The following is a 24,477-nucleotide window of genomic DNA, read 5'->3' as shown; positions in this document are numbered from 1 at the left end:
GGACACGCTGTCGCCCGTCCTGACAGCAGGCGTCTTCGCCTCCCGCACTACCGGCTGCCCCGGTTCCCCTCCTGCTGCCCCAGCTACATCAGGGGGTGTTAGGTTGCCGTGTAAAATGTGTTTCTTGCTGTAGGCACAGCCGGTTGGAAGCATTGCTGTAGGCGCTGGGCGTCCTCAGGTTCTGTGCTGCTTCCCCCTCTTCGGCCAGTTCGTTAGCTTTAATGCTCTCCGTACACTGAGGACTTTGTATCTGGCCCAGACCCCGCGGCAGCCCCAGCAGCTTCTCTGGGCTGATTCGGGCCTCTTCTTCCTCGGTTCCTCTGCTCCGGGCATCGGCCCCTCCCAGGCCCTGCTTTGCCCCCGTCAGGGTCACCGTATCTGCTTGGGGGTGGCCACCCCGTCACGCTCCGCCAGGATACCCTCTGCTCCTTCTCTGCGCTGCCCCGATCTGCCCGTGGCCCTGCTCGGTTCCGGCCCTTTCTGTCCCTGGAACGCAGGCTCTGTCCGGGCAGCAGCCGCCGTGTGTCTTGTTCTTATTGTTTCCCTGGGGCTTAGCACATGCCGGGTACAGAGTACATGTCCAAGTTACATTTGGGGGGTGAATACATGAATGAGTATTTCTGAAGCCATCGTGATTCGTTTCAAGTTGAGGTATTGAGCTGCTCTCCTGAGAAAGCAGAACCAGCCGTGGGTGGATGGTGGGGGCCGAGCCCGGGTGCTGCGGGCGGTGGACCGGGTCACGCCCTTGCGCCCGTCCTTCACTGAGCTCGCTTTCCTTGAGGGTTTGGAGACCCGAGGATACCTGCTGTCCTTCGTAACCTACCCATCTTTCTTGCTTGTGACTTGGCATTTTCTTTCATTTTTTTCCTCTCCAAATTCTTCCCTCCACACACCACCCCCCCTTCTCCCTACTGTGAATAAATATTGAACTGCAGTATCACAGAAGAACAGAGGTATTTCTTGTTCACAGTGTGCAGAGCAGTGCTGAAGAGAATTGGGAAGTTCTTTAAGTCTCTTTCCATCTTCTCTCCACCATCCTGGCACCGGGTGGACCCTGCTCTGGAGGATCCTGGACAGCGTGGCTTTGGCCTGGGTACCAGTGATGGTGCCACGTGTGAAGTCAGCTCCCAGCAGCCTTTGCGCTGCGTGGGCACCACGTGCACTTCCTGAAGTCATACTGTGGGTTAAATCTGTGTCTAGAACTAGACATTTCAGACGTAAAGGGCTATTTCAGATTGGCTGCAAGTGTGTGTCTTACATATGCCAACCCCAGTGCCCTCCAGCTTAGTCACTCTACACAGAAAAGGGTTGAAAAACCAAATTCTAATCCCAACAAAATTCTGGCTACGTAGGACAGAGGAGATCCCGATCCTACTCTTTGGAAACAGTTGGGTTGGAGTTTTGAGGTGGGAGACTGTACAGAGGGCAAGGGGCTGCCAAGAGGCACTGACCGCAAACGGCCTGGTCTGGGCCGAGCCCGGCACCTCCTCGTCCACGATGCCAGCCTCCCATCGCTTGTGCGGGCGGCAGCAGAGGGTTCACTTCCCGTGGGGTGTCTCTGAGGCCGGAGTTGAGGTAAACGGGGCCGGCACTGACCGTACCTCCTGCCTAGGTTTGCTGTGAGGTCAGATGAGTGAGTGAAAACATTTTGCCAGCTCAATAGAGCTGTTAGGAATTCGTCCTCATTCTCTAAGCGTTTAAGAAATAAAACCCGTCTGGTCGCAAGTCCTCCTAAAATCCATTAACTTGATAGATCAGTGCTGTGTCTGGATTGCTGTCGTCTTAGTCTGCTCGGGCTGCCAGAAAAAGCTACCTGGGTTTATTCTTCATAGTTCTGGAGGCTGGAGGTCCAAGGGCAGGGTGCCAACATGGCCAGGTTCTGGTGACGGCCCCTTCCTGGCTTGTAGATGCCGTCTTCTGCCTGTGTCCTCACGTGGCGGAGAGGGAGACAGAAACGGAGAGAGAGGGCAGGCTCTCTGGGGTCTCCTCTTATAGGGATACTGACCCCATTAGGGCTCCACCCTCGTGGCTTCACCTAAATCCATCACCTCCCAAAGGCCCCATCTCCAAATAACATCGCACTGGTGGTGAGGGCTTCAACCTCTGAATTTTGGGAGGACACAGTCCAGTTCATAGCAGTCATATGTACAGGACCGCAAATTAGTGAATATAGATTGGGCCTCACAAGGTGACAATGGTTAGATCATAATTGTGGAGATTATACAAGATGGTGGATGGATTACCAACAAACCCATTTTCCCCAAAATGTAAAAATGACTGAATTACTTTTTACTTTAATGTGGCCCCGTGTCCTTTGGAAGTAGCTTTTCTTTTTTCCTTTCTCTTTTCTTCTCGCCAACTTTAGAATCATGTCCCTGCCTGATGAGTTTGTCCTGCTGAGCCTCTCCATCCATTTTGGTAAAATGAGTGTATTTAAAAGAGCTCTGTTTTATTGAGCAATGTTTCTCTGAGATCCTGTCCCCACAGCCCGTTTCTGAACAAGGGGTGACCTAGAATCACCTGAGAGTGTTTCCAGACCACACCTGGTGCCCCTCCCGACACATCGACCTAGAAGCTCCATCTGTAGAAGCTCCTTAAGAGACTTGGGTACAGGACTCCTTCCCGCCCTTCACCCCAGCCGATGGAAACTCTTAAGCTGTAATTTCCTGCTTAAGGGAAGAGGACTAAGGAATGGATTTGAATTGAGACCAAAAGGTGGATTTTGAAGGCAGAATGGCTCTAGATCCCACTTAGTTATTAGGAGTAACTAAAGGTGGAACGTAGGAGTGTCAAAGAGGTGAAGACAAGAAGACAAACATTAAATGACAGAGGGGACTGGGGATTAGAGCAGAAAACAGAAACCTTGAGCGCCCTATGCTAGGGTGCACTTTGGCACGGACCCCGCACCCCGTGGGGGACCCCGCAGGCCAGTTTCATGGACAGAGGGCCCTTTGAACCATTTTCTTTCCCTGGGCACTCTCGACCGAAAAGCAGATCGACCGTCGCCAGAATGGATGGAATTGTTGTGACCTTTGATAAGATGCCAAGGGTGAGACTCATATGAGTTTTAAAATAAATAGAAGCAATAAAATATCGATACTGTTCTATTTTTAGAACCAGTGACCTAAATTCAACTTGAATTTTAAACCTCATCAATATAGTGTGATGTTTGCCAGCATGGATCCTGAAGTTTACAGATCTGTTTCTTCGTATTTGAAGTGGGGACAGTGGTAATAAAAACAACTGGTGAAAATAATAATGATGATGATGTGCAATCAGGGTTGCTGTGGGAGTGGGTGAAACGGCTCATGTGAAAGGACTGCTGATGCCTGGCACGTGGTCCACACTCAGTAACCGGCTGGTGTGTTGCCATCTGTTTCAGGGCGCCGAGGCCATGGTTCTGGAGAGCGTTATGTTTGCCATCCTCGCAGAGAGGTCGCTGGGGCCAAAGCTCTTTGGCATCTTCCCCCAAGGCCGCCTGGAGCAGTTTATCCCGGTAAGATGTGCGGAAGGCTGGTCAGGTGATGGGAGCCACAGCGAGAAGACGGAGTCTGCCTCGTCACTGCAGGAGCCCGAGGCGCTGTGGTCCGAAATAGTAAATGTGGCCTGTGTTATCACAGAAGTAAAGAAAAACAAAATTTCTCTTGAATTTACATCAAAACCTCTGTCTTTCCTGCAAAGATACGTTCATCCATTGAGAAACATGCAGGCAGACCTTGTTTAACTGAGCTTCGCAGATCCTGGGTTTTTACAAATAGAAGGTCTGTGGTGGCCCTGCATTGTCAGACAATGGTTAGCATTTCTGAGCAATAAGATATTTTTTAATTAAGGTATGTACATTGTTTTTTGAGACATAATGTTATTGCCACTTAATAGACTGCAGTATAGTGTAAACATTACTCTTGGACATGCTGGGAAACCAAAAAATTCACGTGACTCGCTTTGTTGCGGTCGCTTTACTGTGCTGGTCTGGGACCGAACCCCCAGAATCTTCGAGGAGGCTGTTTGTGAAACCTAACAACTTCCGGGCCTTGGTTATAGAACTCGCTGCAGGACGTGGCCCTGCCCGCACTGTGCCACGTGTCTGGGTTTGCCCTGCGGGCGCCACCACTGTTCTTTCCCTTGTCTCCCACCGCCCCCCCCTCACTTCAGGGTCTCCCCTGCCCTCCTGTGCCGGTCAGGATCCTTCACGTTTCAAGGCCTTGCTCAGATCCTCTGTTTGCGGGAGTCAGGACTGTTTTCCCTTCCCTGCTGTGCTGAGCCATTGTTAGTGTTGCCCTAGCATCCGCCAGCACGCCTCGTTTAGAGTTCTGTGTGCTTAGCCCCCGCCCCGGCCCCGTGCCCCGAGCCCCGAACCCCGAAGAGGGCTTTGAGCCGCAAGAGTTCCCTGTGAAGTTGAGTGTGGGGCAACTCTGGGCCTGGTGACCGGCTCGTTTGGGTGGAGATGCCGAGCCTTGCTGGCCTGTGTTTCCGCTCATGGAAGGGCTCCCCTTCTTGAGCTGTGTGAGCTCCCTAAGGGCTAGGGGCTGCTGCCTTCATGTCTTGCCTCATGTGATGACTTGGCCACGAGAGGCCTCGGTGTGCAGGGCCGCCCGGTACAGTCGTGCAGGTGGTGCAGAGCACGAGGACACCTGGCTGACAGGGTGCTCTGCTCGCCAGGCCTGCGTCCAGCGGGGGCTGGAGGGGGCGGGGTGCCCTCTTCTCGTTCACAACGTGGTGCCGTGTGTGCCAGCTGCCAGCCCTGGGGTGTGTTTGAAGGAATGGATGTACCTCCCTGTATGGAAAAGTCCTTTCAGTCTCTTCCCTGGCGCCTGGCTGTAGGTTTGTTTTTTGGGTTTTTTTTTTAGTATAAATTTATTTATTTATTTTTGGCTGTGTTGGGTCTTTGTTGCTGTGCACGGGCTTTCTCTAGTCACAGTGAGCAGGGGCTACTCTTCGTAGCGGTGTGTGGGCTTCTCATTGCGGTGGCTTCTCTTGTTGCGGAGCATGGGCTCTAGGCGCATGGGCTTCAGTAGTTGTGGGACACGGGCTCAGCAGTTGTGGCTCATGGGCTCGAGAGTGCAGGCTCAGTAGTTGTGGCGCACGGGCTTAGTTGCTCCGTGGCATGTGGGATCTTCCCGGACCAGGGCTCCAACCCGTGTCTCCTGCATTGGCAGGTGGATTCTTAACCACTGCACCACCAGGGAAATCCCTGTAGTTTATTTATAGTTTTATTTATAGTTTTCCCATTAAAGACAGTAACATCTTGTCTAGCATGAGAATCAAATGAGATAGCAAAGTATTAGAAAGAATTTTAGAAATACAAAACATTTCGTATGGTTATAAGTGCTAACGTGGATCCATCTTAAAAAACATAACGTTGATAAAACCAAATTGCAGAAGACTACAAATGGTATCATACCATTTGTATAAAGCCCAATAAAAACCAAGATACAAATTGTTTAATAAATACACATGTGATAAAACTTCTCTTTTTAGAAAAGGTAGAGGACCAGTGAACACAACTTAGAATAATGGAAATGTCTCGAGGAGAAACAAAGCTCCTTGAGATCAGGGCACGTAGGTGGTTATGTCTGTGGAATAGTTACTGTTCTGGTTTTTTTGTTTTTTGTTTTTTTTGTAATTTTTTTTTTAATCTGTATTAAATTCGTTACAATATTGCTTCTGTTTTATGTTTTGGTTTTTTGGCCCCCTATCTCCCCCACCAGGATCGAACCCACACCCCCCTGCATTGGAAAGTGAAGTTTTAACCATTGGACTGCCAGGGAAGTCCCTGTTCTCCTTTTAAAGTTCTGTACTCGTGTACACGTTTACTACATAACATAGTAAAGATTTTTTTTTTAATTGTTTTAAAATACTAGGTTGAACCATATGAAACTGCCAGCGTTCAAGTGTTTCTGCCCGCCAGAAACAGCGATTCCATTTGGCTCAGCCTGATAGCGTATGTTATTTCCAGGTTTACCCTTGATCGCTGAATGGGGTGAGATGAAGTCCATCTCACCTGTTCCCATGGCTGTCTTCCAGCGGACACATGAGAGCAGTGACCTCTGAGAATGGTAGTCAGTCTTATATTTCTTTGTGCTGGGAAAAGAACTTGGATTCCAAGATTTGTTCACCTTTGAGCACGTTAGCTTTAAATTATCCTCGTTGCCAAACCAGTTACGGGCGTTTTTTAACAGAGCCGAATGAAGGCTGCGCCAGCCGCCTCGAGGAATCCTTGGTGTCCCGCCGCTAGACGCCGAGTCCCCTGTCCTTGTCACGACTTGATAACTTGGGAGATTCTGGGGTTGAGGGGACGATTGAGCCTGATGCTCTCAGGGAGCTGTCAGCTCCAATCACAAGGCACCTGCCATCTTTTGAGACTTCCCTGGCCGGGTGCTGGCCCGGGGCCTTGGCCTGCAGCGTCTGCTTTAGTTCAGAGCGCCCTGTCGGGGACTTGATGTCCTGGTTCCCATTTTACAGAACCCGGAAAACGAGGCACAGAGGTATAAAAGTACACCCTTGGCCACGTAGCGTTGAAATGAGCGTTAAACCCAGAATTTGAGCTGGGGTTTCTCTAACTTGGGGACACTCACTCTTAACTCCTGTGCTGTATGGCTTCGGATTCTCAGAGGAATCTGTCTTTGGGTTTCGGTAGGGAAGTGGTTGGTTTGGAAAAGATAAGAGGTGCTCCCGTGGGTAGCCGTGCAAGCGCAGCCAGGACGAGTGTGGCCTCAGGCTGCACTTGCAGGAGACGGAGGAAGCCCCCCGCCACACGTGTCCCTGGTCGGCTTCGCCCCGAGCGCCTGGCGCCCCTTCTGCTGGGAGGCTGCTCTGAGCACTGCACCGCCTGCCCTGTGTCTGGGAGGAGGGCCGCGCCGGTGGGGGAGCTGGACGCGGGCCACGGCATAAACCGCTGACGACCCGGCGCTTTGAGCCTAGGGAGGAGGCCCCCGCAGTGTGGGGTAGAGTGACGGGAGGGCAGGACCATAGGAGCGTGAGAAGGACTTTGTCACCGCGAAATGGACCTCTGTGGCTGGCCTGCCCCTCCCTGAGAAGTGCTGTCTGCAGGGCACAGTGCCCATTCTGGAGGAATTTTGTGCCCTGGATGAGACTTAGATGCCCTACAGAGACGCTTCTAGCTCTAGGGTTGTGTGATCTCATGCTTCAGGGTTACCTGGATGAATGCCATTTTCTAACTCCCCTTTTTAATTCCAGAGCCGGCGATTAGACACTGAAGAATTAAGTTTGCCAGATATTTCCGCAGAAATAGCTGAGAAAATGGCCAGATTTCATGGTATGAAAATGCCATTCAATAAGGAACCAAAATGGCTTTTTGGAACAATGGAAAAGTAAGTGATCAGCCACTGGGCTGTCACCTAGCTTCCCGCCAGTGGCTCCCAGAGGCTCCAGAGCAGCTCTTGCTTGCCGTGCGGGTCAGAGGGCTTCCCTGGTCCGCCGGCGCACAGGCTGTCCGCTGGTGATGATTGTCTCATGAATAAATTGTTCTTGCCAGTAAAAATCAATTCCTGAACCAGGAAGGAAGACTGTTTGCAGAAATGCTCCTGAACAGGCTGGATGGGCAGAAAACCCACATCCTCGAGTGTGCTGAGCCCCGGCCCTTTCCCTCCTCTCCGTCTGGGGTCAGGGGCCCTGCGGGTTTTGCATGGTTACATTGAACTAGAGCCCCAAAAGCAAGCTAGGTGAATTGAGCACTGATCCTTTGTTCCCCTCTTTTGCAAGATACCTGAATCAAGTGCTGAGAATTAAATTTACCGGGGAATCCAAAGTTAAGCAGCTCCACAAATTCCTCAGTTACAACCTGCCTTTGGAACTAGAAAACCTGAGGTGAGTGTTTGCTTCCATTTCCTAACTTAGTAAGTACATCTGTCCAGAAATGTAAATGTTCTTAAGTCACCACACCTGCTTTCAGTGAACGTTAGGAAGCATCACCTCAGGCTTGGTGTTTTACATTGGTTTTGTGGGATGAGTTTAAACATTAATTCTGTCGTCTGGAATTACAGTTTTATATGAGTGGCTTCACGGAGGAAGTAAAATTCCAGAATTCTAGTCCTGGTCAGTGACTAGGGCGGTAGGTTTTTTCTGAAACAAAAACAAAAAACAAGAACCATGGGGGCAGGCCAGCGAGTGTCAGCAGATGAGGGGAACAGATCAGCCCAAGCTAGCGGGGGATGGAGTAAGAAGCTTGACGCTGGCTTCTGAGTAGAGGCTACGCTGGTGTCTCCGGGGTGCAGCGGGCACGCAGGCTTCTAGCCTTCATCCGTCGCCCGAGTGTCAGCGTTTCCACCTTTAACTACTCACATATTTGAGTGTCTGCTGAGCCAGCATGAGGATTGGCTCTGAGGAGATGTGACCAAGACAGTCTGCAAGGAGCTTCTCTTTTGTTAGGAGAGAGAGAAAATAAGTAAATAAAAAAATGTCAGGTTGTGATGAGAGCTATGAAGGAAAGCAGAGGTCAAAACAGACTGACACAGAGGGCTCTGCCTGGGGTCCGAGGTCCGACGGCTCCGAGGAGGGCCCCCCGGAGTGGGGAGAGCGTGTGCAGAGGTCCTGCCACGGGAGGGAGCTGAAAGGGTGAGAAGTAACAGCAAAACCTTCCTTTTCCAGATCATTACTTGAATCCACTCCATCTCCAGTCGTGTTTTGTCACAATGACTGTCAGGAAGGTGAGAATTGCTACCTGTTACGCTGAAGATGGGCTCGTGTGTCTGCTGAGAAGATTCCCTCCAGTGTGTGTGATAAATGCCAGGTGCCCATGACCAGAGGGTTAGGTGCATGGAATTATGGCACAGCCATGCACGAAGTGTTGTGTGACTATTAAAAAGAGTGAGGTCGAGTTTTATACAAACCAACAGAAAAATCTCCAGGATACATCAAGAGGAGAAAAAGCAAGTTTTAGAAAAACGTGTAGGGTATCATCCCATTTCTGTAAGAAAAAATGTGAGAATATCCACTAAAACGAAGTCACATATTTGTTCAGTATTTAACTCCTTTCGGTAAACATGTCAATTGACTTTGTCAGTCTGAAAGGCATTAAAGAGTAAGATGGCCCCCTCGACCAGTCCGGGGGCCCTTGTTGCCTTCTGCACCCTGCAGCCCACGACACTGGCCAGAGCCCCCTTCTCTCTCAGCATTGGCTCACATGCTTCTAATGACTTTGGGTTTCTCTGCTTTAAAAAATTGCACTCCCATGTACCCCTTACTGTAACCAGACTCTACCCAGTGTTATTTCAAACATAACAGTTTCGTCAGAGGCCCCATCCGGCCGGGCACCTCCCCCCGATACTGCCGTGGCGCCTGGCTTTGCCTTGCTGTCCTCATCCTGCCCAGCACAGCTGGCTGAGGTCCACCCTCGGGCCCTTTCCAGGCTCTACGGCTTGTTTTTGATTTTGAGAACAGTCCCTGGTGAAGACTTGTGATCAGTGAGACGTTAGTTTGAGCCAGAATACCTGTTACTAATTAGCTGATGATTGCTGGGCAAGTCAGGTCAAGCAGGGTGTGGCCAAGTCAGCCGCAGCCTCGTGTGTGTAGCGGGTGATGGTGAACGGCCCAGACGTCACCGACGGGCTGAGGGAGGCCCCCGCCGGTGACAGCAACGCGGGGAGAGTGTGGAGGGGGCGGGAGCTGGACACTGGGTCTGGCCCCGGTTCTCCTATTAATGGCTCCCGGAAACGGACGATGTGTGCCGAAAAGCCTTGAACCTGGCTCACCAGATCCCACCCGCCAGCCCCGCCGTGAGAGATGCAGCACGTTGGGTAGGGCGTGGGGCTCTCCGAGCATGTGCCTGGGGAGCCAGTCTGGCAGCCAAGCCCCTTCTGCCCAGAATTCAGCCGTAAGGGAAGTATGGTCATGGGAGCGCTGGCTGTGCTCTCCTCCTTGGGGGCAAAGCAGTGGGGCCTGTGTGGACACCAGGACCCAGCTTCCCAGTTGGGGGCCACAGCCCGCCCGCCTCGGGGCTGCTGGGGGTGCCAGAGCTCCAGGGTACCGAGCAGACCTTTCCTTTCCTGCCCCCATGTGGAAATGCAGGGGAGCCCAGGGCCACGCTGCTCTTGGGCTGCTGGCAACAGGGCTCTCGGGCCAGACCTCCCAGGTCAGTGCTGCTCCTGGCACCCTGTCCCCTGTCCCGTGACTCAGGGCCACGTCAGCTCGCCGCGTGGTCAGGATGCCCTGACAGGCTCAGAACCACCCTGGGCCCTGCGGTTGGAGACCTGCGCCTTCAGTGACAGAACATGCCCAGAGCAAAGGTCATGTCATCCAAACCTTTTTGCAGGTAATATCTTGTTGCTGGAAGGCAGGGAGACTTCTGAAAACCAGAAACTGATGCTCATCGACTTTGAATACAGCAGTTACAACTACAGGTAAAGTCAAATGCTTTTATTTCAGGATTCTGTTAGTATTTTAACATGTGTGCGAAACGAAGGAGAAAGTAGGTCACGGTACCATCCTGAGTTGGAAGTTTCGTCCCTGGAGGCCAGCACTTTCTGTCCCAGCGGCCGTGATGGCCACGTGGGGCAAGCACAGCCTGTTCTTAGCTGTGTCAGTGGGGAGCAGGGGCCAGGTCCTCAGAATCCAGAACTTGGCCTTCCGTTGGCTTCACCAAAGCACTGACCGCAGGACGGCACTCCTGAGCAGTTGCTCAGACAGCGGGCCAGGGTGCTTTGGTCTGTCCTGTCACTGAAGCAGTCATGCTTTCGGGACCCTGGGGTCCGGGGTGGGGGGGGCTCTCAGCGGGGCTGCTGCCTCATTTTCTGTGCCTCTCGCTCTTTTTCAGGGGATTCGACATTGGGAATCATTTCTGTGAATGGATGTACGATTATAATTATGAAAAGTACCCTTTTTTCAGAGCAAACATCCTGAAGTATCCCACCAGGAAGCAACAGGTAGGAGACTCGTGCTTGTATTCAGTACACTTGCTGAGAAGTAAATCACATACCTCAGTTTTACCCAGTCAGAGATGATTACGGCTTCACTTTTAAAGATGCCCTTTTAAAACCATGGAGTTGGTTAAGCAGGTCCTTTTGCTTTAAAATGTTATTTTGTGTCAAGATAGAGACTCAGTATTTGAGTCCAGCCTTTTTAAATCCCTGTGCCAGAGGTAACCTGCATCCAGTCAGAGAGGAGCACAGCCTCCTTCGTAACTCCTTCTAGTGTTTCCCCAAAGCCCAGCCCCCGTCCTGCTCTGTGGCCTCCTTCCGGGGATCCCTGACTTCCCTCTGTTTGCTGCACTCTGTGCAGGCGGAAGTAGTCTTGTGGGCACCGTGGTTCGGTAGCTGTGGCCGAGTTCCCAGTCCCCTTTCCTGTCCTGGGTTGTGGGAGTCCAGTGACTGGAGAGTCAGTCCTGTGGGAATCTCTCCCCAGGAAGCCCTCTGTTCCATTCTTCAGCCTCTGCCGAAGCCTTGGGTTGAGGGTAAGTACGTAGTGATGCAGAAGCTAGCAGGCTGGGGAGAGGGGCACCGCGCCCACCTCTGCCAGCCTTGCAGGGCAGCAGCTCCGCCCGCGCTGGGCGGCCCTGCTGCCCGACATCCCTTCTCCCGGGATCCCCGCCTGCTCAGAACGTTTCCCAGGGGCTGGGGGTGAGGACAGGGATGCAGTCAGTTGCTGCAGTAGCTCACTCAGGAGATGTTTCTCAAGCACCTGCCTGAGTTGGGCATGGGGGGAGTCTCCAGCAGGTGGCCACGCTCAAGGGCAGCCGTTCAAATACAGACTTGCCGTGTGGCCAGACCTGGGCTGCTCTCTTCTGGCCTCATTTTCAGGCTGACCTGATGACCTTGAGTGTGTCCAGAGCAGAGTGACCAGGACGGTTTTGGACCTCAAGTTCAAGCTGTGTGGGTAGGAAGGGTGGGAGAACGTGGGGCTGTTGACCCCAGGGAGGGGAACACACAGCAGGCTTCAGGTTCCTGCCATGCTGAAAAGAAATTAGACTTTTATAAACACTGGGCAGGCAGCTCCAGAGATGAGAACTCTCAAACCAGTAAGGGGAGATTTTCAGTCAGAAGACACATTTCATTTTAGTGGAAGGCAGAGCTGTGTAACCCCTGACGCTGCACAGCAATGGAAATGTAAAGAAGCTCCATTCCTGTTTTCTGAGAGGTTTTAAAATCACATACAGGTGTTGGTCTCTATCAGATAACCTGTCTGTATCTACTGAGGTAATCTCATGCTTTTCTGTCTTTAATCCATTGAAGTGTTTTAAAATGTTAAACGATACTGAAATTCCTGAAATAAACTATTTGAACGAGTTAACGTTCTTTTGTAATGCGCTGTTGGATCCAGTTAGGCAATTTTTTATTTTAGGAGTTTTACATCTATGCATATATGTGAAACAGGACTTTAATGTTCACTTAAAAAATTATTCATACCTGCTTTTGGAATAAAAATTATACTAGTCTTACAAAATGAGTTGAGTGTCCCTTTTTATTTTCTGGAACAAATTTATCTAAGATGGTGTTGTTTGAAAGTTTGGTAGACTTTGCCCATAAAACCATCTGGGCCTAGAACTTTTGGGGGAGGGAGAGTCATTAATTACCACTTTCTTAGGGTTTCAGTCTCTTCAAATTTTCTATCTTCATTTGCCACCTTCAGCGTTTAGTGTCTCCAAGAAATTGAACCATCTAGGGTGGTGGTTCAAGCATGGGTTTTAAAAACTAATGGGCCTGGATTTGAATCCCAGATCTGCCACTGCTGGTTGTACCGTACTGACTGTTTCTGTGCTTCAGTTTTCTCATCTGCAAAAACTGTTTTGTTGTCATGGGGAGTGTGCCTGTTACACAGAATTTAATAGGTATCAGCAGTCATCTTTTTTGTGCCAGGTTTACTTCAGAATCTACGGCCCCCTGCCTAGGACAGTGCTTGATCTTGAGTGATGCCTTCTGGTGGAGGAGGGGGCGTAGTGTAAGAAAGCCAATTTTAGAGCAGGAAGATGGAAGAGGCGACACAGGGAAAGGGTGGGGGTTGCCTTCCAGCCGGGTAACCAGGTAGCAAGGGTTCTTACAGGGAAGAAAGACTGACGGCTGTTTTCTTCTTTACAAAAGCAAACAAGCCGAAGTTGGCTGTGTTCTGTGGCCTTTTGATATGGTATGAAATAGTGAAGAACAAGGCCTCTCATAAATCCTAATTCATATGTAGACTCAACGTGCAACCTGGTAGAACCTTAGGGTAAACTGTGTCTTCTCCAAACCAGAATCAGGCGCTGCCAGTTTATGGACATAAGTGTGGAAATCATCACAGCATCTTAGGGGTGGAAGGCACCTTCACAGCGCTTGGTCCGGCGCCTGCCCTGAGGCAGCAGCTGCTGACGAACGTCAGGGTGCCGTGGTGCCTCGTGCCGGCGCCGCGTGGAGCGCCAGCCAGGCTGGGGAGGTGTGGAGTAGGCTGACGCTGCTTTGCGGTCAGTGGAAGACAGGAGTGTGAGTTAGAAGAAACAGCTCTACCTAAATTACTTTCTGCAGAAGCAGTGGTCTTGCCGACAGTACGGCATCGAGTCCATTAGTTCTCTGACTGTAACCCGGTGATCCCAGCCGGGTGGGTGAGCTCCCTGGACCACGCCCCTGGGCAGAGCAGGGTGGTGGGCTTCGCTGACGTCCGGAAGAGTCACGCTTGACGTGTGCGCTTCGTGACAGCATTGACATCATCTGTTTTTTAACCATCATTGATCCTAATGTCATTGCTTTTTTTTTAAGCTCCATTTCATTTCCAATTACTTGGCTGCATTCCAAAATGAATTTGAAAACCTCAGTAATGAAGAAAAGTCCGTTATAGAAGAAGAAATGTTGCTTGAAGTCAATAGGTAATTTTTTTCCTTTGTCGGTTTGTAACGATAGCTTCCCTCTTTATATAGCGCGTACTTGGGATGGCTCCTTGCAAACAGGAGTATTTTAGGAGCTCCCTCACAGCCATACATCTCGAGGTCTTGTACGTTGTCAGAAACAGAACGTTTGGTTCTCGTCCACGTGGCTGGGTGTGTTCGGATCCCCCAGATGTCAGCACACGGCCAGTGAGGAGAGCAGGGCCTGTGCACCGGGTCAGGGCGCGTGCGTGGCGTTCCGAGCCATCATCCCCGCCGCGGACTCTGCTGCACAGCCGCTGCCACCAGGGCCTGCTCACTCTTCTCACTCGTGCTCCTGGAGAGCTGGGTGCCACCGAGTAACATGGTTCTCCTAGAAAATAATTAAAAATCTGTTTCCTCAACAGCTGTCAAAGCAGGGCTGAGAAAGCTCCAGATTCCGCAAAGGTCTAGACCGCTGTGTACTCACACTCACTTGTCTCTTTGGTCAGGAGGCCTGAGTTATTCCTAATCTTTGGGGTCTTCCATGAGATTATTAGTTAACAGTGACGGTTTGAGTGACCGTGGCCCTCCTCCCTCAGCACAGAGCCCCTCCTCGGTGTCCTCGGAACTGTCCCCAGTCCTCTCATTGCGCTGAGGCCACCCTGGCGGCCCCTCGGCTCCGCCTGCAAAAGAGAGCTTCCCTCCCGGGTTCTCGATCGGATGGAAATAGGAAAGCGGAGGTGGAGGAGACCCAGACAGAAAGGGTAGCACCAGGGGATCTAGTGGGTCAGGGATGAAGAGAAGCAGAGTCAGGTCTGGTGAGGGCACTGAAGCCCTCGTTCCTGAATTAGAGCTTTATATTCATTGTTTTGAGAAGAACTCGGATTCGCAGTGAAGAGGCGCATGGCACAGCCTAGAGGTGGGGGCCTGGCCACACCCTCCTCCTGATTCACTTCCGGGGGAGAGGGGGATGGGGAATGGCAGCAGGTTGTGCGGAGGCCCGCGCTTTCCTCCACCTATTGCTGGTGGGGTAGGGGCCGCCGAGGCTGTGTGCTCACGCGCGTGGCAGAGGGTTTCCCTCCCTGTGTGACCCACGCTTCACCAGCAGTGGCCACTGAGGCCTCCGGGTGGGTCCCGCGAGTGTTGTCCGTGTGCCAGGGACAGGGAGTCGGGGTGTTCACACCTGCAAGGTCACTGGCCAGCGGTGGGGAGAGGATGGCTGTGGGCTCCCACTGTTCTGTTGCTGTGGAGTATCGTCCCGCTGGGTCGGCCAAGGCAGACAGTTCGCACGCAGATGAGTTAGAACGTCCATCTGGCAGGAAGTGACGTCATCGGTCCTCCAGCTGGTCCCACACGTCTCATGTGCATTTCCTGCTTTTGTAATTACAGGTTTGCCCTTGCGTCCCATTTCTTCTGGGGACTTTGGTCCATCGTACAGGCCAAGATTTCATCCATTGAATTTGGGTACATGGTATGTTTTGGGGGTGGTTTTTCTCTTCTGCTCCCAGGAAAGAAATGCTTCCATGTACGTGAATGCTTGGCAGTACATGCCTGTTCCTTCCAGGGGGTTACCTGTTCCCCTCCGAGTACCTGAACCAGGTGACCAGCACCAGGACAGCGGGCTCCCCCCGGGGAAGCTGAGGGAGAAAGGAAGGCTGCATAATTGAAGCCGCTCTTGCTGATGCTGTGTCTGCCTGTGGAAGTTGCCCTCACTCCCAGGGCCAGCAGGTCCCGCCTCCCCTGCTTCAGAGAAGTGCTCTGTGCTCCTGTGGTTCTGATGGGGGATGTAGAAATCCAGACCCTTGAGGTCCAGCCCCGACCTCAGTCCCCTGTGACAGAAGGGACACTGAGTGGGGGGGGGGGGTTACCTACCGTACCTTCTTTTATTTGCCTGTTATCACCCCATCCTCTGGCCTACAGCACCCAACTTAAGAGTTGGAAGCTGGTGCTGATTGAGTTAGACCCCCTTTTGTGCAGCAAGTTTGTACCAAACCAGGCTATCTTTTTATTCTAACCTAAGCGCTGTCCTTGGCATTTTACTTTGCTCCATAGTGAGTGGTGGGGGGCGTCCTGGGGCAGGGGTGCACACAGGTGTAGCGAGCACCTTGCTTTGGGACAGGTGGTGGGAAAGGACTGGTGCATTTTGTCCTCCTCGGTCCTCAGTGAGGATGGTTTCTGCTTCTAGGCAGAAGGTTTGGTAATGCACAGATGCTCTTAGGCAAAAGAAGGGGAAATTTGGATTTTTAAAGCAGATTTGGAGTCATGGTTCGATGTTACTGTAAGACAAAGTGGACTTCAGAGAAGGAAAACCACTGAAGGTAGAGAAGGGCGTTGCATCCTAGTGAAGGCAGTCACTTCATCTGCAGGACATAGAGAGACCCTCAGTGTGTGTGCCCCTGAATTCTTCAAAAGACACAGAGCAGGGACTTCCTTGGCGGTCCAGTGGTTAAGACGGCACGCTTCCACTGCAGCGGGCATGGGTTCCATCCCTGGTCAGAGAACTAAGATCCCACATGCCGCACAGCACAGCCAAAACAAAACAGACCGAAACAAAAGACAGAGAGCAAAAAGTGACAAAGCTGAAAGGAAAGAGGGGCATATTCACCAAGTAGATTACACACCTCTAGGTAGCGGGTGGACCCAGGAAACCCTGCCACAGGTAGGGTGGACACCTGAACGTCACCCCAGCCAGCTCGACCTGACGAACACGTGTGGAGCCCAAACAGCTGCAGGACAGACATCCTTTTCAGAGAATGTGGAGTCTTCGTCAGGATAGGCCACAGGCTGGGCTGTGAAACAGGCCTCAAATTTACTGCAGAGTAAGTTCTCTGACCACGGTGCAATTTAATTGGAAATCATTAACCAGCAACCACAAAAATATCTGGAGAATTCTCAGTTATTTGGAAATTAAACTGGAAATACTTCTAAATAAACCCTGGATCAAATGAGAAATTACAAGGACAATTAGAAGATATATGGAATTATAATAAAAACACAACATACCAGAATTTGTGGGATGCAGCTAAAGCAGCATTTGGAAACTTACGGCTTTGCAGCTTAAATGTCTTGGATACGAAGAAAGTTCTCAAGCCAGTGATATAAGCTGCTACCTTGAGAAGCTAGAAGGAGGAAAACCAACTAAGCCCAAAGTAGATAGAAGTAGAATGAAGGTAAGAGCAGAAATCATTGAAATATAAAATGGACAAAAAATAGAGAAAATTAATGATACCACAAAAGTATTTATAAACCTCTGGCTGTACTAAGCAAGAAAGAAAAGACAAACATTACCAAAACAAAGAGAGGCCATCACTACAGACTCTATAGATGTTCAAATAGAAGACGATGATGAACAACTCTGCCTGCAGATTTGACAACCTGCCTGAAATGTGCCAATTTCTTGGAAGATACAGATGACCAAAACTGACGTAAGAAATGGCCATATAGTTATTAAATAAGTTGAACTCATAATCAGAAACCTATAGAGTTGGGACTTCCCTGGTGGCGCAGTGGTTAAGAATCCGCCTGCCAATGCAGGGGACACGGGTTTGAGCCCTGGTCCGGGAAGATCCCACATGCCACGGAGCAACTAAGCCCGTGCGCCGCAACAACTTAGCCTGCGCTCAAGAGCTCTCGAGCCACAACTACTGAAGCCCGCGCACCTAGAGCCCGTGCTCTGCAACAAGAGAAGCCACTGCAATGAGAAGCCACCGTGATGAGAAGTGCACCGCAATGAAGAGTAGCCCCCACTCGCCGCAACTAGAGAAAGCCCACGCACAGCAGCGAAGACCCAATGCAGCCGGAAATAATTAATTAAAAAAAAAACATAAATGCTACTAGCCTCCTTAGCCACGCATTCAAGGCTACATACACCCTCTTAAAAAAAAAAAAAAAAACCTATAGAGTAAACTTCAGGTCCTGGTGAATATCATCAAATATTTAAGGAAGAGATAATAACAGCCCTACAGACTTGTAGAAAATAAAGGGGGAGGGATCACTTCAACTCATTCAATGAGGCTAGCATGACCCTGACACCAAAACTAGACAAGGACATTTCAAGAAAACTGCAGATCAATGCTTTTCATGAACATTACCCAAAAACCATTATCAAAATACTGGCAAAAAGTAAATCCAACATACGTAAAAGGATAATATTTTATGACCAAGTGGCATTTATCCCTGGAATGCAAGGTTAACGTCAACATTTGAAAAACCTATTAGTGTAATTCACCGTATTAACAGAATAAAGGAGAAAAATCATACAATCATCTTAGTGAATGCAGGAAAAGCATTTGATAGAATTCAACACCTGTTCATGATAGAAAGTCTCAGCAAACTAGTAATAGAGGAGAACTTCCTGAACCAGGTAAAGGGCATATATACAGCTCTTATACAGCTGCCGTGGTAATCGATGGTAAAGGACTGAATGCTCCTCCCACCTCTGCCCCAAATATAGAGCAGCAAGGCAAGGGTGTTCGTGTTCAGTTCTCCTCACAGGCTGCTGGGGTGCCTAGCCAGCATAGGAAGGCAAGAAAAAAAAATAAAATGCAAAAGTACCAGAAAGGAAGAAGAAAAACTGCCTTTATTTTTATAGGTGACATGATCGTGCACATGAGAAAATATAGAGGAATCAATAGAAAAGCTATTTAAACTACTGAGTGAGTTTATCAGGGTCGTAGGATACAAGGTCAATATGCAAAACCCAGTTGCATTTCTACGTGCTAGAAGCAACTGTAAATGAAAAAATTTTAATTGTGTTTACGATGGCATAAAAAACTTGAAATACTTAGGGATAAAATTTTTCAAATATGTGTATGATCTGTACACTGACAACTATAAAACATTGCCAAAAGAACCTAAATAAAGAGAGATACCACATCTGTGGATTTAGAAGACCTAATCTTAAGACGTCCATTCTCCCCCAAACTATCTGTCGTCTCCGTGACCCCAGCAAAATCCCCACAGGCTTTTGGTAGAAATTGACAAGCTGATCCTAAAACTTAACGTGAAAATGCAAAGGCCCTGGAATAACTAAAACACTAAAACTAACTAGAACCACGTTGGAAGACTTAGGCTACCTAATTTCAAGACTTAGTAAGCACAATAATTAAGACCATGTGGTGTTGGTAGTAAGATAGACATAAATCAGATGGAACAGACTAGAGTTCCCAGAAATAGACTCCTACACATATAGGTAACTGGTATTCCACAGGAAGGCCAAGGTAATGCATTGCGGAAAGGATTAGATTTTCCAAAAATGATGCGGGAACAACTGAATAAGCCATATGGAAAAAAATAATGAACTTTGAACTTGCGCTCTACACAAAAATTGACTTGAAACAGATAATAGACCTGAATGTAAAAGCTAAAACGGGAGAGAAGCTTCGTAACTGTGGCAAAGATTTCTTAGGTCACATAAAGCACTAACCCTCAAAGAAAAAAAATACAGTAAATTGGACTTAATCAAAATTTAAAACTTTTGTTCTTTAAAAGACACCATTAAGAAAATGAAAAGCCCAGCCACAGACTGGGAGAAAATAAGGCAAATCTATATCTGACAAAGGACTTGTATTTAGAATATATAAAGAACTCATAACTCAGCAAGAGACCAAACAACCTACTTTATAAGTGGACAAAAGATTTGAACACTACACGGAAGATAAATGACCAGTAAGCATCTTTTCATCTGCTTGATATAAAGTCATAAAAGAAATGCAAGTTAAAGCCCCAGTGAGATGCCTTGCACACCCATGACAATGGCTAGAACTTAAACTCACAGTACCAAATGTTGGCAAGACTGTGGAGCAGCTGACCTCATATACATTGCTGGTGGGAATGTAAAAGGGTGAAACCAGTGTGGAAAACAGTTGGACAGCCTCTTATAAAGTCAAACATACACTTACCTTACCGGGACCTCCCTGGTGGTACAGTGGTTAAGAATCCGCCTGCCAACGCAGGGGACACGGGTTCGATCCCTGGTCCAGGAAGATCCCGCGTGCCGTGGAGCAACTAAGCCCGTGCACCACAACTACTGAGCCCATGTGCCACAGCTACTGAAGCCCGCACACCTAGAGCCCATGCTCCACAACAAGAGAAGCCACCGCAATGAGAAGCCCGCGTACCGCAACGAAGAGTAGCCCCCGCTCGCCACAACTAGAGAAAGTCCGTGCGCAGCAACGAAGACCCAACGCAGCCCCCAAAATAAAGAAATAAATAAATAAATTTAAATCGACTATACTTCAATAAAATGAAAAGTTAAAAAGAAAACAAAACAAAACAAAAACGTACACTTACCATACAACCCAGCAGTCCCTCTCTTTGGTATTGATCCAAGAGAAATGAAAGCCTATTTCCACGCCAAGACTTGTATTCAAGTGCTCAAAGCAGCTTTATTTTCAGTAGCCCCAAACTGGAAACAACCTGCATGCCCATCAGCAGATGAACGGGTGAACACACTGTGTTGGAGCCATATCACGGAAAACTACGCAGCCACGAACGCTGCCGCCCACGGCAGCGTGGATGTGTCTTAGACACAAGCCAGACACCAGAGGGGACGTAGCGGATGCTTACATTCACGTGGAAGCTTTCTCTCGCGATCTGGTGGGCTTGACTGCAGAGACCCAGGAGAACTTTGAGGGTGATTGTGGTGTTGGTGTTGAGCTAGGTGTGTGCATTAGCGAACACCGCACATTATAAATGAGCTAATTTTTGTGGTATATAAATTATACCTCCACGTTAATTTTTTTTGAACTGACGTTGTAATCTTGGCAGTTAGCACTGCAGACTTTTCGATTTGGAGTGGTCCTTAAGAGACTGTGTTCCGCACACCGGTGGGCAGACAGAGGGGAAGGGACCCAGGGGCCCGGTGGCTGGCCAGGTTTTCTCACTTCCCTCCTGGTGTCCTTTTAGTAATCGTGCTGCAGCAAACAGGTGGCACCTACCATCTGTCTACACTTGCTAACGCCCCAGGGACCTTGGGCTTTGATAGAGAAGCCTCTGTTGTGTCCGTCAGTCCGCGTCTGTAGCGTTCAAGGTGAATGAGTCGGTGAACTGTGCTGCACCAGATACATAGACAGAAGTCCCATCTCCCGTCTGGGATGGCAGGGCCGGGCCGGCGCAGCTGATCGAGCAGGGGACGTTGAGGGTAAAGGGAAGCCGGTGACCGGGGCTGCTGCCAGCGGGAGAGGACCGTCCTGAGAGCAGCGTGGCTCCTGGATGGCCTGCAGCGCACGGAGCTGCTCTGCTCTGTGCCGGGGGGCGTGTGGGACCCTTGGTGAGGCCCCTCTTCCTTCTGTCTCCTAGGAGTATGCCCAAGCCAGGTTCGATGCCTATTTCGACCAGAAGAGGAAGCTTGGGGTGTGACTGGGGAGGCCCGCCTGCGCTGCATCCCTGGACTGCGCGGGGGCGGCCACGCCCGAGGGTCCCTCTGTGCACCGACTACTGTACCTGCAGCAAGAAGGCTCGGACGTCTCGCTGCCGAACACAGATGTGTATGATACGAAAGACTGTATTAAAATTGAGGAACATTTATTTCATATCTTGTTTACAATTTCACTAGGACTCTGACTTGAGATCAGGAAGCAGAATTATAGTACACTAGTGCAATAGTGCAACATCTCAGACCCCCTTAATCTAGAGAAGGCATTTTCTACTTCAGTCAGGTGGGGCAAACAGCACGAGTAAGCAGTGTCACTGCAGGTGCCTTTTTGGTTAATGTTGATCTTTAAAGGATGTTAATGACCGCGCTGGTGAACAGCGCTGACCGGGCTTTGTGTAGGTAATGGGTGTGTAGGGCGGCGAGTGGGCTGCGACACTGCCGATGCCCCGCGGCCTGACCGGGTCCTGGGAGACGCAGACCGCCCCCGAGGTGCGGGGTGCACAGAGGCGGGGATGACTGGCTGCCCGCTGACTGCTGCCTGTCATCCGTGTTCTCCTCTGCAGGTGAATCTCAGATGAATCTCACCCTAACTGGATGCAGCCCCGCCATGCCCTCTAACTGAAAGTGCTTTATTAACCCCGGCTCTGGGGCCGGCAGTGGGCCGTGGCCACAGAGCGCCAGCAGGCGGCACGGGGACATGTGAACACACATGCCCACCGCCCCCGCCCAATCCGCGTTCCTGGCAGGGAGCGGACTCCTTTGTCCCGCACTCTGCAGCCTTTTCCCCTCCACCTCTGCTCAGCCTGGAGCTGGGCTCCTGTGACAGGGCCGCTGCCCGCCCCCAGGCATGGTCGTGCCCCAGGGAAGCCTCCTGCCGCCCCGGTGCTGGGGCCTCGGTGTGCTGGGTGCGGGAGGGAAACCTTGCCCTCACTGCTCCCCGGTGTACCTCGTGGTGGTTCTGGTGGGAAACCGCAGCCCGTGTGTGGAGTATGGGGGCGGGGATAGAGTATAGCTGTGAAATCCGTATGTATTAAAAGTCCTTTGGGATAAATCTTTTTTTTTTCACTCTGAACTTTTATTTGAATTGTTTTTTGTGCATACATTCCTGCTACCACAAAGACTGTACTATACAAACAATAAAAAAGGTAAAAGCCCATCCTCTGCTGTCACCCTCGGATGCATCCCTAGTCTCGGGGAGGTCTACGGTGCGTCCACCCGGCTCCGGAGGCAAAGCCCTTGGGCAGGAGGGAGGGGGGAGCACTGGGCTGTCCAGGAGGGAGACTTTCCACTGCCCGGCCTTCTGGACACCGAAAGTTTTAGCCAGGTGAGTGTGTTATGATATCCAAGCAATAAAACTGAGTCCTAGGGACTTTCCTACGGTGCAGTGGTTAAGAATCCGCCTGCCAATGCAGGGCACACGGGTTCGAGCCCTGGTCCGGGAAGATCCCACATGCCGCGGAGCAACTAAGCCCGTGTGTCACCGCTACTGAGCCTGCGCTCTAGAGCCCGTGAGCCACAACTGCTGAAGCCCGTGCGCCTAGAGCCTGTGCTCCGCAACAAGAGAAGCCACTGCAATGAGAAGCCCGCGCACCGCAACAAAGAGTAGCCCCAGCTCACCGCAACTAGAGAAAGCCCGCGCGCAGTAACGGAGACCCAGTGCAGCCAAAAATAAATTAATAATTTAAAAAAAAACAAACCACCGAGCCCTAGATGCTGCTGCCCTGTGTGTGAGATCGTAGAACACAGCTCCCAGCTCCTGCCTGTGCCCACGGGGCCCGACCGGCCTTGCCAGCCCCCTGCCCCCAGCCTCTCTCGTCCCTAAGACACCAGGCGCTCTCGCACTTTCCTCTGCCAGGCGGCTTTGGGGTCAGGCTCCCTCACATCCCCTCGCTGGCTGTCACTTTCATTCTCTGTATGTGGAATTCCTGGGATGCCCATCTGTTCGCTCAGCCATCCTCCTGGATTAGACCGAACGAACGCTCTCGCTGGAGCAGGCCTGTCCCCAGTGCAGGTGACCTCCACGCCCCAGGGGCGCCCCCTCCAGGGCCTCTGCGCACGCTGGTTCCGCAGCATCCAGCCCTCCAGCCAGGCTGCCAGCTGCCCACGTGTCAAAGCCAGGGCAGGGCCAGCTAGCGTCTCCCTGGGGTCACGCCTGCCACCCACCCCCGAGACGTGCCATGTTCTTGGCGCTGAGCACCGGCCTTACCCTGCGAGTCTCTGCACGGCTCTGCTCCCCAGGAAGGTAGAGCTTGGAGTCCTGGGCTTGGGCCAGATCCTGAGACGCACACCGCTTCCTCCGTTCCTAACCAGACGCTGCTCTCAACGTTTCTTGGAGCCAAGTCTCTGCCTGGTGTGTCATACCGCAGCCAGACAGCCCCTCATACCCCAGCCCAGCATCTGGGGGCCCTGAGCGGGGCGGCCCTGGGCTCTGGAGGGACAGGCTCCCCCCGGCAGCTGGCCAGACGAGAGCCACGGTGATGGGGCCAGGCCTCCCGGCTCGCCGCGCCCAGGGCGTCTCTGCCTTCAAGGCAGCCTTTGTTCCTGGGGCCTCCAGCCGGAAGAACCACTTGGCAGCTCCTCAGCAGGAGAGAACGAGGCCTCTGAGAAGCACTGGCTCTGCCACCCAGCTGGTGGTGGGACCCAGACCAGAGAGCCCCGAGGATGCCACCTCCTTCCCACCAGCGGAAGGATGGCCTGGGAGCAGGACATCCCACCGAGGAGGGATGGGGGAAGACTGTGGCCTCTGGGGCGGCAGGGCCTGGAGTCCGGCTCTGCCCTTATCTGACCTTCGGAGCCCTGGGCAATTCTCAGGGCGCCCTGGACGAGCCTCTGCCCTTGTCTGCAGGAAGGTGGCCTTGGGTGTCACACCACTGTCCCACGTGGAGTGCCGCGTTCGGCTCAGGTGTCCCAGGCTGCTCTCTGCTGCAGGGCATCTTGAGTGTCGGGGGCCGGCGCCAGCACAGGGACGTGAGAATATTGGCCGATTCGTGCCAGGCACCACCCTCCATACCCAGGGTAGCCCAGACATCATCGTACAGCCAGTTTGCATAGCCCCAAGGATGGGGAGCTCACTCCCCCTGGCCCAGCCTGGCAGGACAATCTTTCTGAGCTAGAATGTACTGGAAACAGCGCTCCCGTGTCCTAGTTCTGCCCCCCTTCGCCCCAAGAGTCTGGGATTGTTGCAGATGTGCTCGTGGGTCCTCTCCTGACATCCTGAGGCCCCAGATCGTAGGCCAGTGGCTCCCACCTCCCCCCACCCCACACCAACTTCATCTGCAGAGACAGACATAAGGGAGATGGGCACAGAGGCTGGCATGGTGCCCATCCAACCAAAAGG

At 51.4% G+C, this 24,477-nt stretch overlaps 1 protein-coding gene across 4 annotated transcripts in view; it reads left to right on the top strand.

The window, feature by feature from the left end:
- Positions 1 to 22,191, top strand: part of CHKA (choline kinase alpha) — a 59,872-nt gene extending 37,681 nt beyond the window's left edge. For 3 of the 4 annotated variants that reach the window (XM_068554660.1, XM_068554659.1, XM_068554663.1), the window contains 9 exons: positions 3,383 to 3,496; positions 7,198 to 7,331; positions 7,723 to 7,827; positions 8,608 to 8,666; positions 10,271 to 10,358; positions 10,772 to 10,880; positions 13,680 to 13,786; positions 15,155 to 15,236; positions 21,065 to 22,191. In XM_068554660.1, the coding sequence (XP_068410761.1) occupies positions 3,383 to 3,496; positions 7,198 to 7,331; positions 7,723 to 7,827; positions 8,608 to 8,666; positions 10,271 to 10,358; positions 10,772 to 10,880; positions 13,680 to 13,786; positions 15,155 to 15,236; positions 21,065 to 21,124 (858 nt within the window). In that variant the 3' untranslated portion in view covers positions 21,125 to 22,191. The remainder of the gene's footprint in view (positions 1 to 3,382; positions 3,497 to 7,197; positions 7,332 to 7,722; positions 7,828 to 8,607; positions 8,667 to 10,270; positions 10,359 to 10,771; positions 10,881 to 13,679; positions 13,787 to 15,154; positions 15,237 to 21,064) is intronic. The other variant, XM_068554662.1, reaches the window with a different exon arrangement.
- The last annotated feature ends 2,286 nt before the right edge of the window (positions 22,192 to 24,477 follow it).

This window comes from Eschrichtius robustus, chromosome 11 (genome assembly GCF_028021215.1).
Source record: "Eschrichtius robustus isolate mEscRob2 chromosome 11, mEscRob2.pri, whole genome shotgun sequence".
Taxonomy (NCBI): Eukaryota; Metazoa; Chordata; class Mammalia; order Artiodactyla; family Eschrichtiidae; genus Eschrichtius; species Eschrichtius robustus.
This window is presented reverse-complemented; position numbering and strand designations above follow the sequence as displayed.